Source organism: Corythoichthys intestinalis, unplaced genomic scaffold (genome assembly GCF_030265065.1).
Source record: "Corythoichthys intestinalis isolate RoL2023-P3 unplaced genomic scaffold, ASM3026506v1 HiC_scaffold_23, whole genome shotgun sequence".
NCBI lineage: Eukaryota > Metazoa > Chordata > Actinopteri > Syngnathiformes > Syngnathidae > Corythoichthys > Corythoichthys intestinalis.
In genome coordinates this window covers 4,540,077-4,552,535 of record NW_026651592.1, presented here as the reverse complement: position 1 = coordinate 4,552,535, position 12,459 = coordinate 4,540,077, and the positions used below count along the sequence as shown (strand labels likewise).

The window sequence follows — 12,459 nt, the reverse complement described above, 5'->3', positions numbered from 1 at the left end:
AAGGAGGGAGGGATGGAGGGAGGTGGAGGGAGGGAGGATGCTTCCAGCTAAATATGGCTGCTGCAACCTCCAGCTTGTCCTGATCGGCCGAGACGACGTCGAGGACGCCCCGCCGGAGAGGAGGCCGACCGCGGCCGGGAGAGCGAGCGGATGCCGGGGACGATGTGAGCCCCGTCGGCGTGCGTTTGCCGAGAGGAGGCCGAGCACAGCGACACCACAGCCCGCGGCCGCGCAGGACTCCGGCGGGCGGCCATGGAGGGCAAGTAAGTCAATACCAACACATTATTATTATTCACTAACACGATTATCACTACAAATCGGACCATGAAAAAAAACACAAAAAAAAAAAAAAAAAAAAAACACATCACATCATACTTGTGCATTTTCCCGATTTTTCTCTGCTCGGAAAACCCGCCTACACGTCATGTATATGAATGAATATAACGCGAGTGCACTAGCAGGAAAAATAATAATGATAAAAATTTTTTTTTTAAAGAATAATTCATCACGGAAAGGGAGAATATAAAGATGGAGGTTAAAAAAGGGCAAAAATATGGCAAGGATGAGGAACAGGGAGGCATCATCTCGCCATTCAAGGCGAGAGGCGTCGTGATTTTTTTCTCAACGTGTCTCGTCCTTTCATTATGATTTTTAAAGCCAAAATTTATGAATGAAATGTGTTGGTTTTTTTCCTCCCCTCTCTTCTCCCTTTCCCACTAGCATCCTCAGCATCATCTCTCCTTCCCCCCGCCTTCATCCTGGCCTTCTCCCCCCCTCTTTTATCCCCTCAAAAGCCTCGCTTTTCGCTCCATTCATAAAAAACAACATGCAGTATATGTCTTCTTAATGACTTGCAGTAAGCAGGGGCGGGATGGACGAGGGGGATGAGAAAGGAAGGGAGGAAGGGAAGAGGGAAATAAAAACTCGTGATTGAATTATCGCGATGGTTCCTGTGGTAAAAAGAAAAAATCGCGCGCGCAAGTAGCGTTCATGGGTAGCAAAGGAAACACTCGCTTTCTGACGTCCCAGCGTCCACATGGTAACATTGGAACAGTGGTGGATGAAGTGCTCACTTTTTTTTTTTTTTTTACTTAAGTAAAAGTATATGGCAGAAAACACAGACAAGACTGAAAAAGCAGTTTCTGCTCTTGCAACCCTCTATTGAATAAACTGCTGTACACTCCAAAAAAATGAATCAGGCAGGTTGTAAAGTTTACTAAAAGACAGTGTGCATTTTCAGCAAGAAACTATCATGTTTCCAAGGTGAGCATGATTGAATCATGCAGTCTCTACATAAACATGAACAGTGAATGAGTAGCTAGATTAGATCACGTTGATGCAACATAATGTTAACGTGCCTTTCCAACCAACTGCAATAGTGTCGCCATTTTTCGCGAGATTTAAAAGCAGGGTTGCCAACTCCCTGAAAAAATAAGTGACACCTCACTGGTAGAGCCGGCCGGCCCAATAACCGTCACTATTTAATTATTATTTTGTTTGTGAAAACTGTTTTTTTATTTTTTATTTTATTAGATGGGGCTTTGCAAGCCACAGGCCCAGCCAGTAAAATTCCTCAACTTTATTTTTATTTATTTCTTTCATAATCTTATTATCCACATTTTTTCGGCTCACTGGAGACTCCAAACCGTTTGATCGACCGACTAAATATCGCCATGTAGTGTATTTCTTGAGCTTTCAGTAAAAGATAATGTAGTGACAAATCTGTTCTGCCCAAAAGCATGATGGGAAGTGGGTAACCCCGAATGTGGGTAGCGGCTGCAAATACTATATCATGTCTGCGTTGTGTTAAGTAAAAGATCAATCCATGTTAGTTTTCTCAATGTTGCTCCCCTCAGTAGTTAGAATTGTTGTGGAAGACATGTCAAAGCTGTAGATAAGTAAAAACATGGTCAAAATGAATGCCTGCCGCATCCACTCCACTCACTTGTCACTGCCTCTTACCTCTATATATGCGTAGAACTGTTTGCGGCAATGCGTGAGTGGGTCGTTCTGTGCATGCGTTAAATATTTTAACATGATTAATTGAAAAATTTAATTACTGCCCGTTAATGCGATAAATTTGACAGCCCTAGTTGTGCCTTATGTTGGTTCAACATGTGTGCTTTATGTTAAAAGAACACAATTGCTTAATGCTCAAGGAAAGCAATTTAATCAGGTGCAAATTATGTATTTCTTTAACGTCGGTTCAACATGTATTTTGGGGTGAACATGAGTGCCTTATGTTGGCTCAACAAGAGTGCGTTATGTTCGCGCAACATAAGTGCCTCATGTTTGCGAGACACGTGTGCTTTATGTTAAAAGGACACAATTGCTAAATGCTAAGGGAAAGTAATATTTTCAGGTGCAAATTCTTTCCATAATTTTTTTATGTCAGTTCAACACCCCATATTTTTACCTATTTTGTTTGATAGAACAATAGGTGCCCACTCAAAAAAATGGGGTTACCAGTCAGGGTTACCCACTTCCCATCATGCTTTTGGGCAGAACAGATTTGTCACTACATTATCTTTTACTGAAAGCTGAACAAATACACTACATGGCAATATTTAGTCGGTTGGTCAAACGGTTTGGAGTCTCCAGTGAGCTGAAAAAATGTGGATAATAAGATTATGAAAGAAAGAAATAAAATTAAAGTTGAGGAATTTTACTGGCTGGGCCTGTGGCTTGCAAAGCCCCATCTAATAAAATAAAAAATAATAAAACAGTTTTCACAAACAAAATAATAATTAAATAGTGACGGTTAATGGGCCGGCCAGCTCTACCAATGAGGTGTCACTTATTTTTTCAGGGAGTTGGCAACCCTACTTTTAAATCTCGCGACAAATGAAGAGACTATTGCAATTGGCTGGAAAGGCACGTTAACATTATGTTGCATCAACATGATCTAATCTAGCTACTCATTCACTGTTCATGTTTATGTAGAGACTGCATGATTCAATCACGCTCACCTTGGAAACATGATGGTTTCTTGCTGAAAATGCACACTGTCTTTTAGTAAACTTTTCAACCTGCCTGATTCCATAGCAAATTCACGGTGCATTAAGCCCCCTAACTATTTTTAATTTGTCCGGTTTACCCTGGAACCCCCCCTGTTTACAGACGTCACGCAACCGCTTTTGTTTCAACCCAGCCATAAAAAGAAAGTACACTCAAAAAAATGAATCAGGCAGGTTGTAAAGTTTACTAAAAGACAGTATGCATTTTCAGCAAGAAACCATCATGTTTCCAAGGTGAGCATGATTGAATCATGCAGTCTCTACATAAACATGAACAGTGAATGAGGAGCTTGATTAGATATTGTTGATGCAACATAATGTGTCTTTCCAACTAATTGCAATAGTCTCGTGATTTCTCGCGAGATTTAAAAGTAGGATTGCCAACTCCCTGAAAAAGTAAGGGACACCTCATTGGTACCGTCACTATTGAATTATTATTTTGTATGTGAAAAGAGATTTTTTATTAGATGGGACTTTGAAAGGCAAAGGCCCAGCTAGTAAAATTCCTCAACTTTATTTTTATTTATTTATTTCATAATCTTATTATCCACATTTTTTCGGCGCAGTGGAGACTCCAAACCGTTTGACCGACCGGCACTGTTTAAATGTCAAAATGACCGGAATTCCATTCATTTTTAATGGCAAATATTTTCCCCTCATTTTGAATGAGAGAAAAACATAGGTGCTTGTGATTTTTTTACCACTTACCATTACAGCCCATTGACATTGAAGTGGCGCCTAAGTAAGTCAATACCACTGACAGCTATGTACGTCCATGCCATTGAGTATCATGAATGTCGCTACTATTGATGCCAATGTACTGGATTCCATTGAGGCATATATAAATTGATGCCATTGACGACCATATACGTTAAAATTAGGGCTGTCAAATGATTAAAATTTTTAATCGAGTTAATCACAGTTTAGAAATTAATTCATCGTAATTAATCGCAATTCAAACCATCTCTAAAATATGCCATATTTTTCTGTAAATTATTGTTGGAATGGAAAGATAAGACAAGACGGATATATACATTCAACATACTGTACATAGGTACTGTATTTTTTTATTATAACAATAAATCCACAAGATTGCATTAACATTATTAACATTCTTTCTGTGAGAGGGATCCATTGATAGAAAGACTTGTGACTTTGTATATTGTGACTAAATATTGCCATCTAGTGTATGTGTTGAGCTGTCAGTAAATGATAATGTAGTGACAAAACTGTTCTGCACAAATGCATGATGGGAAGTGGGTAACCATGACTGTGTGTGGCGGCTGCAAATAATATATCTTCTCTGTGTTTTGTACAATGCAGGGTGTCAAGTAAAAGATCAACTCCTGTCATTCTTCCCCATGGTGCTCGCCTCAATAGTTATCATTGTTGTGGAAGAGATGTCAAAGCTTTGCACAATTAAAAGCACGGTCCAAATGATTGCCTGTATCCACTCTACTCTTTCTGTGTATTTTGCCATTTTTCCCCCACGGTTTCAGACTTTGGCAGGGTTTTTTGTTTGTATTTGTTTCTTTTTTTTTTCTTTTTTTTTTGTGTTGTTCAGGTTTTAGAGGGTTATTTTGTCTTTTTTTAAGCGATGTTATTGGAGGAGAGGGTATTTTTGCAGTTTTCTGTGGTTTTTTTGGGGTAGGTTTTCTAAGTTTTGCTAATATTTTCATGCGCTTTCAAACTTTTTCAGGCTTTTTTTGTTTTTGCTGTTATTGCATTTTGTTGCATTTTCCGTGCATTTTTGCAATTTTTCGTGCTGTTCAGGTTTTAAAGGGGTTTTTGCAGTTTTGCTAATGGAGGAGGGATTATGATTATGTATTTTGGTAGTTTGTAGTGTTTTTGTAGTTTTTCACTGTTTTGCCAAGTTTTTTCCACGGTTTCAGACTTTGGCAGGGTTTTTTTGTTTGTATTTGCAGATTTTTGCATGCCTTTTAGTGCAGTTTGTCACATTTTCCATGTATTTTATCGATTTTTTTGTGCTGTTCAGGTTTTAGCTTTTCTTTTAGTATTTTCTGAAGATATCTTAATGGGGGAAGGAGTATTTTTGCAGTCTTCTGTTTTTTTGTTTTTTTTTTGGTAGGTTTTCAAAGTTCAAAGATGAAATGTTGAACACTTTCTCAAATTATAGATATGGGTGTATGGAGTGTGACTATACATGTGTATATGTGTATACAGTGGGGCAAATAAGTATTTAGTCAACCACCAACTGAGCAAGTTCTCCTACTTGAAAAGATTAGAAAGGCCTGTAATTGTCAACATGGGTAAACCTCAACCATGAGAGACACAATGTGGGAAAAAAATCACATTGTTTGATTTTTAAAGAATTTATTTTCAAATTAGAGTGGAAAATAAGTATTTGGTCACCTACAAACAAGCAAGATCTCTGGCTGTCAAAGAGGTCTAACTTCTAACGAGGTCTAACGAGGCTCCACTCGTTACCCGTATTAATTGCACCTGTTTTAACTCATTATTGGTATAAAAGACACCTGTCCACAACCTCAGTCAGTCACACTGCAAACTCCACTCTGGCCAAGACCAAAGAGCTGTCGAAGAACACCAGAGACAAAATTGTAGACCTGCCCCAGGCTGGGAAGACTGAATCTGCAATGGTGTAAAGAAATCAACTGTGGGAGCAATTATTAGAAAATGGAAGACATACAGGATCACTGATAATCTCCCTCCGTCTGGGGCTCCATGCAAGATTTCACCCCATGGCATCAAAATGATAACAAGAACGGTTAGCAAAAATCCCAGAACCACACGGGGCCTCAGTGCTTTTATGATAACATTAACATCAAGGTTTCCAACGTAGTTTGGGAAGTTCCATAGACGCCAGAAATCTGCTATGGCTTCCCACTGGCTGGTTGTAGAACACTGCAAACAAATCGGGCCGGAGGGCTTTGCAGACCTCGGACAAAACGCTGGACGCAGTGCTCGACGCCAGTTTGAAACTAGCAGCCACAGCTAGCTGGTTTCCACCCGAGGCTAGAACTCTCTATGTGGCATCAAAAATTGGACAGACCGCCTCGAAACTGTCTTCCGCATCGCCTGCGCCTCAACATTTGTAGGATCATCATTTATTCAGTGTTGATGAGCTGAACATCCACATTAAAGCGTTCCATCTTGCATTGTTTATTTTTTCTCCGTTAAACTAGACGAGAGTAAGTCAACAAGCATGCCCCAAAACCGTACAAACATAACGCCACACCCCTCTAGTGGCTTGGCGGTGAATTACAGGGCAACCTGTGTTTCTACCAAAAAGTTCTATTTTGGTTTCATCTGACCATTACACATTCTACCAGTCCTCTTCCGGATCATCCAAATGCTCTTTAGCGAACCGCAGACGGGCCTGGACGTGTACTTTCTTCAGCAGGGGGACATGTCTGGCAGTGCAGGATTTGAGTCCCTGGCGGCACATTGTGTTACTGATAGTAGCCTTTGTTACTGTGGTCCCAGCTCTCTGTAAGTCATTCACTAGGTCTTCCCGTGTAGTTCTGGGATTTTTGCTCACCGGTCATGTTATCATCTTGACGCCACGGGGTGAAATCTTGCATGGAGCCCCAGATCGAGGGAGATTAACAGTGGTCTTGTATGTCTTCCATTTTCTAATAATTGCTCCCACAGTTGATTTCTTTACACCAAGCGTTTTACCTATTGCAGATTCATTCTTCCCAGCCTAGTGCAGGTCTACAATTTTGTCTCTGGTGTTCTTCGACAGCTGTTTGGTCTCGGCCATAGAGGAGTTTGCAGTGTGACTGACTGAGTTGTGGACAGTTGTCTTTTATACCGATAATGAGTTAAAACAGGGGCCATTAATACAGGTAACGAGTGGAGCCTCTTTAGACCTCGTTAGAAGAAGTTAGATCTCTTTGACAGCCAGAAATCTTGCTTGTTTGTAGGTGACCAAATACTTATTTTCCAATCTAATTCTTTAAAAATCAAACAATGTGATTTTCTGTTTGTTTTTTTTCCCACATTCTGTCTCTCATGGTTGAGGTTTACCCTTGTTGACAATTACAGGCCTCTCTAATCTTTTCAAGTAGGAGAACTTGCACAATTGGTGGTTGACTAAATGCTTATTTGCTTCGCTGTATGCCATCAACATGCACGTGTACACGCACGCACAAATGTATGCACACACGCACGCGATGATAAAATGCAGCCGTGAAAATTATCGCCCTCATTTTTATTTATCGTGCGATAAATGAACTCATTGCATATCGCGACAGGCTTACCAACTTTAGCAACTTCAATAAAACATGTTGTTAGTTAGTTAGATGGATTTACAATCTGCCAGCTTGTAATTGTCTCCTGTCTTCCAAAATTAAGACTGGGTGACGGTGCTTTAGGTGTGGGGTTGGGGGTCATATGCAAAGCAAATGACCGTCTAAGGTACTAGTCACATGATCTGTTTTTTAAATTTTGAGCCATTCTAAAAAAAATTTTTTTTTTAATTTCATTTATTTTTTTTGCAGTTTTATTGCTTTCCAACTTTTATAGAAATAGGAAAGTCAATTTCATACAATTACACTTTTCGGCCACCGGGGGGGGCTTTGCCCCCCTTAAAATCTGCTTATGCTTTGTGCGGCTTTCCCCGCTTGCATACCAAGCATCCGACATAAAAAAAAAAAAATTAAAAAAAAAAAAAAATTCTTCGGCTCTACACAATTCACGTAGGTCACCTTTTTCACTTCGAAACGGCGAATTTCACCAAAAGGTGAGAGATTTTCATGCCTGGTTAATGCTAATTACCTTGCTTTCCATCTCGTCCAGCGTGCGTGTTCGCGCCGTGGTGATGACACGTGACGACTCCAGCGGCGGCTGGGTGCCCCTGGGCGGCGGCGGCCTTAGTCATGTGGTCATCTGCAAGGGGCGGAGCCACAAGCGGAGGGAGTACGTCATCCGTGGAGAGAGGCTGCGAGACGGAGCGGTGATGATGACGACGTCGCTTATGGTCCAGAAGGTTTCTTCGAACCCCCAAAACCTTATTGAATGTCTGATGCTTGTGTGTTTTCAGCCGGTGCTGGAATGCGCTGTGCAAAAGGGGTTGGTCTACAACAAGGTGAACCCCATTTTTCATCACTGGCGGGTGGGCGAGCGCAAATTCGGCCTCACCTTCCAGAGTCCCGCCGACGCCATTTCCTTTGAGAAGGGTCTGCGGGCCGTCATCGACAAATTGGACCGAGGTGGGCGTGCCAAAAAATACAATCACGGTGGGGGCGGGGCAGTCGTAACTAGTGTTGCACTGATACCATTCTTTACACCCGATTCCGATTCCTGGCTGTGTGGAATAGACGCAGTCAGACATCCGGGCATTAATGACGTCACCAACCACAACAAAGCGTTGCCATATTAAAAACAGGGCAAAATACGAGTCACAAGCAGTTGCTCTGTGGTGCATTGTAATACAAATGCGTTGAACTTTCGTCTTATTTGCGGTCTTTTTTGCGTCGGAATGACTAAAAGTTGCTGTGTTGCGGGTTGTCACACAAGGAAGAGTTCGGAGCCGCATTTGAAGTTCTTCATTCTGCCTCGTGAGAAGAAAAGGAGAAACAGATGGCTGAAAGCAATTAATTCAATTCAATTTTATTTTATTTGTATAGCCCTGGATCACAACAACTTTGTCTCAAAGGGCTTTGCAGAGGCAATATGATACACAATCAGAAACAGCAAATGAAGCAACAAAGATGAATAAATATATTAAAAACCTGGGTATCCCCCATCCTTAGACCCTCCACGTTGGCAAGGAAAGAACTCCAAAAACTCCAGATTCTTTGGGAGAAAATGGGAAAACTTGGGGAGTACCACAGTCAGGAGAGATCCACTCCCAGGACGGATAGACAGGAAGCCCCGGGACCGCTAATGGGAATTAGCAGGTGAAGTTACAGTCCGTAAAGATGCAGTGGAGTAAAGGAACAAGAGGTCCATCTAGCCCAGACATGTCCAAAGTCCGGCCCGGGGGCCAAATGTGGCCCGTGGTCGGATTTCATCCGGCCCCCAGCCTCTGTCATAAAATCAATAACGTCTGGCCCGCACACAGACTTAATAAATTGGTCAGCAGTACTGCTACAAGCATATGAAGTAGTTTACACACTAAATGCTGCTCCTCATTTACCTACTAAAAGGGAGCAGCACTCTAAGCAACATTACCACATGTGACTCTTTACTCCCAATTTTCTAAAATGGCGACAATCAACAACAACAAAAAGTTGACTGCAACGGCTGGCACTTCAAGGATAGGTGGAAACTGGGCTATTTCGTCACTAAAATACGCAACGACTGTGTCTGCCTCATTTGGATAGAGACAGTCACTGTTTTAAAGAGTTCAATATGAGGCGATATTACCAAACAAGACACGCTGACATGTACGACAAGATTACAGGGTAGATACGTAGCGAGAAATTGAAGCAACTTGAAGCGAGTTTTATTTCACAGCAGCAGTATTTCACAAGAGCCCGAGAGTCGAAAGAGAACGCTAGTTGCGAGATTGTTGAAATTATTAAAAAAAAAAAAAAAAAAAGTAGTCCTGCAACGATTAATCGATTAACTCGTGTATTCGATTGGAAAAAAATATTCGAACTAAATTTTGTTGCTTCGAGTATTCATTTAATTAAAGTGGCATTGTAATGGTTGATTTTAAAAGTGTTTGCATTTAATTTTACTGATGAGGGTGGATACAATGCCCTCTGGTCTGCCTCTTTTCACATGGCTGAATCCAACTGCTCCCTGTTAAGACCAACATAAGCTAAGTTTTTTTTTCGAGCGAATGTTTTTTTAATGCATTCTTAATTTAGTTTGTAGGTATATTTAGCCGTTTTTTCTAGGAATATGTGTCTGAACCACTTGTTAAGAGCATTGTAAAAAAAAAAAAAAAAAAAAAAACTTTAGCATTTTATAGCATTTAAGCTAGCAGACTTTTTCTATCCAAGTTAGCCAATTGTTCTTTTGTTGTACACAGATCCTCATTTTTCAAAAAAATTGTCGTCTGAGGCTCAGCTCAGGTGTTTTAATTTTTCATGTTCCTTATGCGATTACTCGATTATTCGAACTAACTAGTCCATGGATTAATCGACTACTAAAATATTCGATAGCTGCAGCCCTATAATAAAGCAAATGTGACACACAAAACGGCTTGCTAAAATTTGCTTAAATATATCGTTCTACGTAAAGGACGTCAGCCAAGGTTGGCCCCCCACATTTTTGCCACACCAAATCTGGCCCCCTTTCCAAAAAGTTTGGACACCCCTGCACTAGGCCAAAAGCCCATACTAGCACCTCTAGCCGCTAGCGCCCTCTCTTGAAAGCATCAGGAGGGAGGTTTTCTCTGCATACAACTAGTGTTGTTTTCGTCAACAATGACGATAACGAAAATATTTCGTCGACGAACAATTTTTGACATGACGATGACGAACAAAAACGTGTCTTAGGAGATTTAAAACATAACGAGACGAATGCCAATTTTCGTCTGACGAGACGAGATGAAAATTCACCATAGTTTCCATCATAAGTTCACAATTTGTGACATTTTCTCATCTACAGTATGTGTAGTTAGCACGCATCGTAGCAGTGTTTGGTCGTGTCACTCACGTGACGTGCTGTGCCTCTCACCCCGTCCCACACAAAGGGTTACTCACCGGTGTCTCTCCAGACTTGCCTTCTGTTAAACATATCAAGTTCTGTTATGGGGCTGTCGTTGGGCCACACGGACTTTCACTCCCTCCACAGATTTTCTATGGGGTTGAGTTCTGGAGACTGGCTAGGCCACTCCAGGACCTTGAAATGCTTCTTACGAAGCCACTCCTTTGTTGCCCTGGCTGTGTTTTTGGGATCATTGTCATGCTGAAAGACCCAGCCACGTCTCATCTTCAATGCCCTTGCTGATGGAAAGAGATTTTCACTCAAAATCTCTCGATACATGTCCCCATTCATTCTTTCCTTTACATAAATCAGGCATTCTGGTCCCTTTGCAGAAAAATAGCCCCAAAGCATGATGTTTCCACCCCCATGCTTCACGGTGGGTATGGTGTTCTTTGGATGAAATTCAGTATTCTTTCTCCTCCAAACACAAGAAATTGTGGTTCTACCAAAAAGTTCTAATTTGGTTTCATCTGACCATAGCACATTCTCCCAGTCCTCTTCTGGATCATCCAAATGCTTTCTAGCGAACCGCAGACGGGCCTGGACGTGTACTGGCTTCAGCAGGGGGACACGTCAGTGCAGGATTTGAGTCCCTGGCAGCGCATCATGTTACTGATAGTAGCCTTTGTTACTGTGGTCCCAGCTCTCTGTAGGTCATTCACTAGGTCCCCCCGTGTGGTTCTGGGATTTTTGCTCACCGTTCTTGTTATCATTTTGACGCCTCGGGGTGAGATCTTGCATGGAGCCCCAGATCGAAGGAGATTATCAGTGGTCTTGTATGTCTTCCATTTTGTGAATTGCTCCCACAGTTGATTTCTTTGCACCAAGCGAAGAGTGAAGAGTTACAGAAAACTTGTGGCCTCCGTTATTGCCAACAAAGGGTACATAACAAAGTATTGAAATGAACTTTTGGTATTGACCAAATACTTATTTTGCACCATGATTTGCAAATAAATTCTTTAAAAATCAAGCAATGTGATTTTCAGTTTTTTTTTCTCCACATTCTGTCTCTCATGGTTGAGGTTTACCCATGTTGACAATTACAGGCCTCTGTAATATTTTCAAGTGGGAGAACTTGCACAATTAGTGGTTGACTAAATACTTATTTACCCCACTGTATGAGAAATGATACTATTCCCTGATTGATTGTATTACGTGTGTTAGAGTAATGCAAAGAGTTCGACGGTGCCTATGAGAAACGGTTCTATTTTTTTCATTTCCCCCTTATGAGCCCCGATAAGATGATTCAAGGCCATGGGGTGAAGTCTGCCTAAACTATAGTTAGATGAATGTGTTAGACTAATGCAAACAATTAATATGGTGTGTGCGAGAACGGTACCTATTCCCTTCACAATGCAACACTAGTCTTAACATTTCTTCTCTTGTAGGGTCATACTCACCCTTGTTGTCTACCCCGGAGGAGGCGGACACCGAGGACGACGGGCAAGCTGTGAGTGTTCAACAAGTTTTTGGTTCCAATTCCCAATAAGAGTCAATTTATTTCTTTTGATGTACATTTTGACCCATAGTCCCGTTTAATCAAAACAATACTAGTATGTTCCTAACATAATAAGACAGTACACTAGGCAACCATGTTAGGGTACACGTTGTTCCTCACATACTCCAGTGGACTCTATGGTAACGGTTTGTTCATCTAAATCCAGAACGATACAGTATATAAGTATCTGAACACCCTGCCATTTACCAAGTTTTCCCACTTAGAAATCATGGAGGAGTCTGAAATTCTCAATGTAGGTGCATGTCCACTGTGAGAGAGAATCTAAAAAGACAAATC

At 41.2% G+C, this 12,459-nt stretch overlaps 1 protein-coding gene across 2 annotated transcripts in view; it reads left to right on the top strand.

Moving 5' to 3' along the window:
* The first annotated feature begins 48 nt into the window (after nucleotides 1-48).
* The window catches only part of LOC130911239 (sprouty-related, EVH1 domain-containing protein 1-like), a 34,314-nt gene continuing 21,903 nt past the window's right edge, over nucleotides 49-12,459 (top strand). Inside the window, exons 1-4 of one of the 2 annotated variants that reach the window (XM_057829076.1) lie at nucleotides 49-263; nucleotides 7,800-7,956; nucleotides 8,044-8,212; nucleotides 12,053-12,114. In XM_057829076.1, coding sequence (XP_057685059.1) covers nucleotides 253-263; nucleotides 7,800-7,956; nucleotides 8,044-8,212; nucleotides 12,053-12,114 — 399 coding nt within the window. In that variant the 5' untranslated portion in view covers nucleotides 49-252. Of the gene's footprint in view, nucleotides 264-7,799; nucleotides 8,213-12,052; nucleotides 12,115-12,459 lie in introns of both variants that reach the window. The other variant, XM_057829075.1, reaches the window with a different exon arrangement.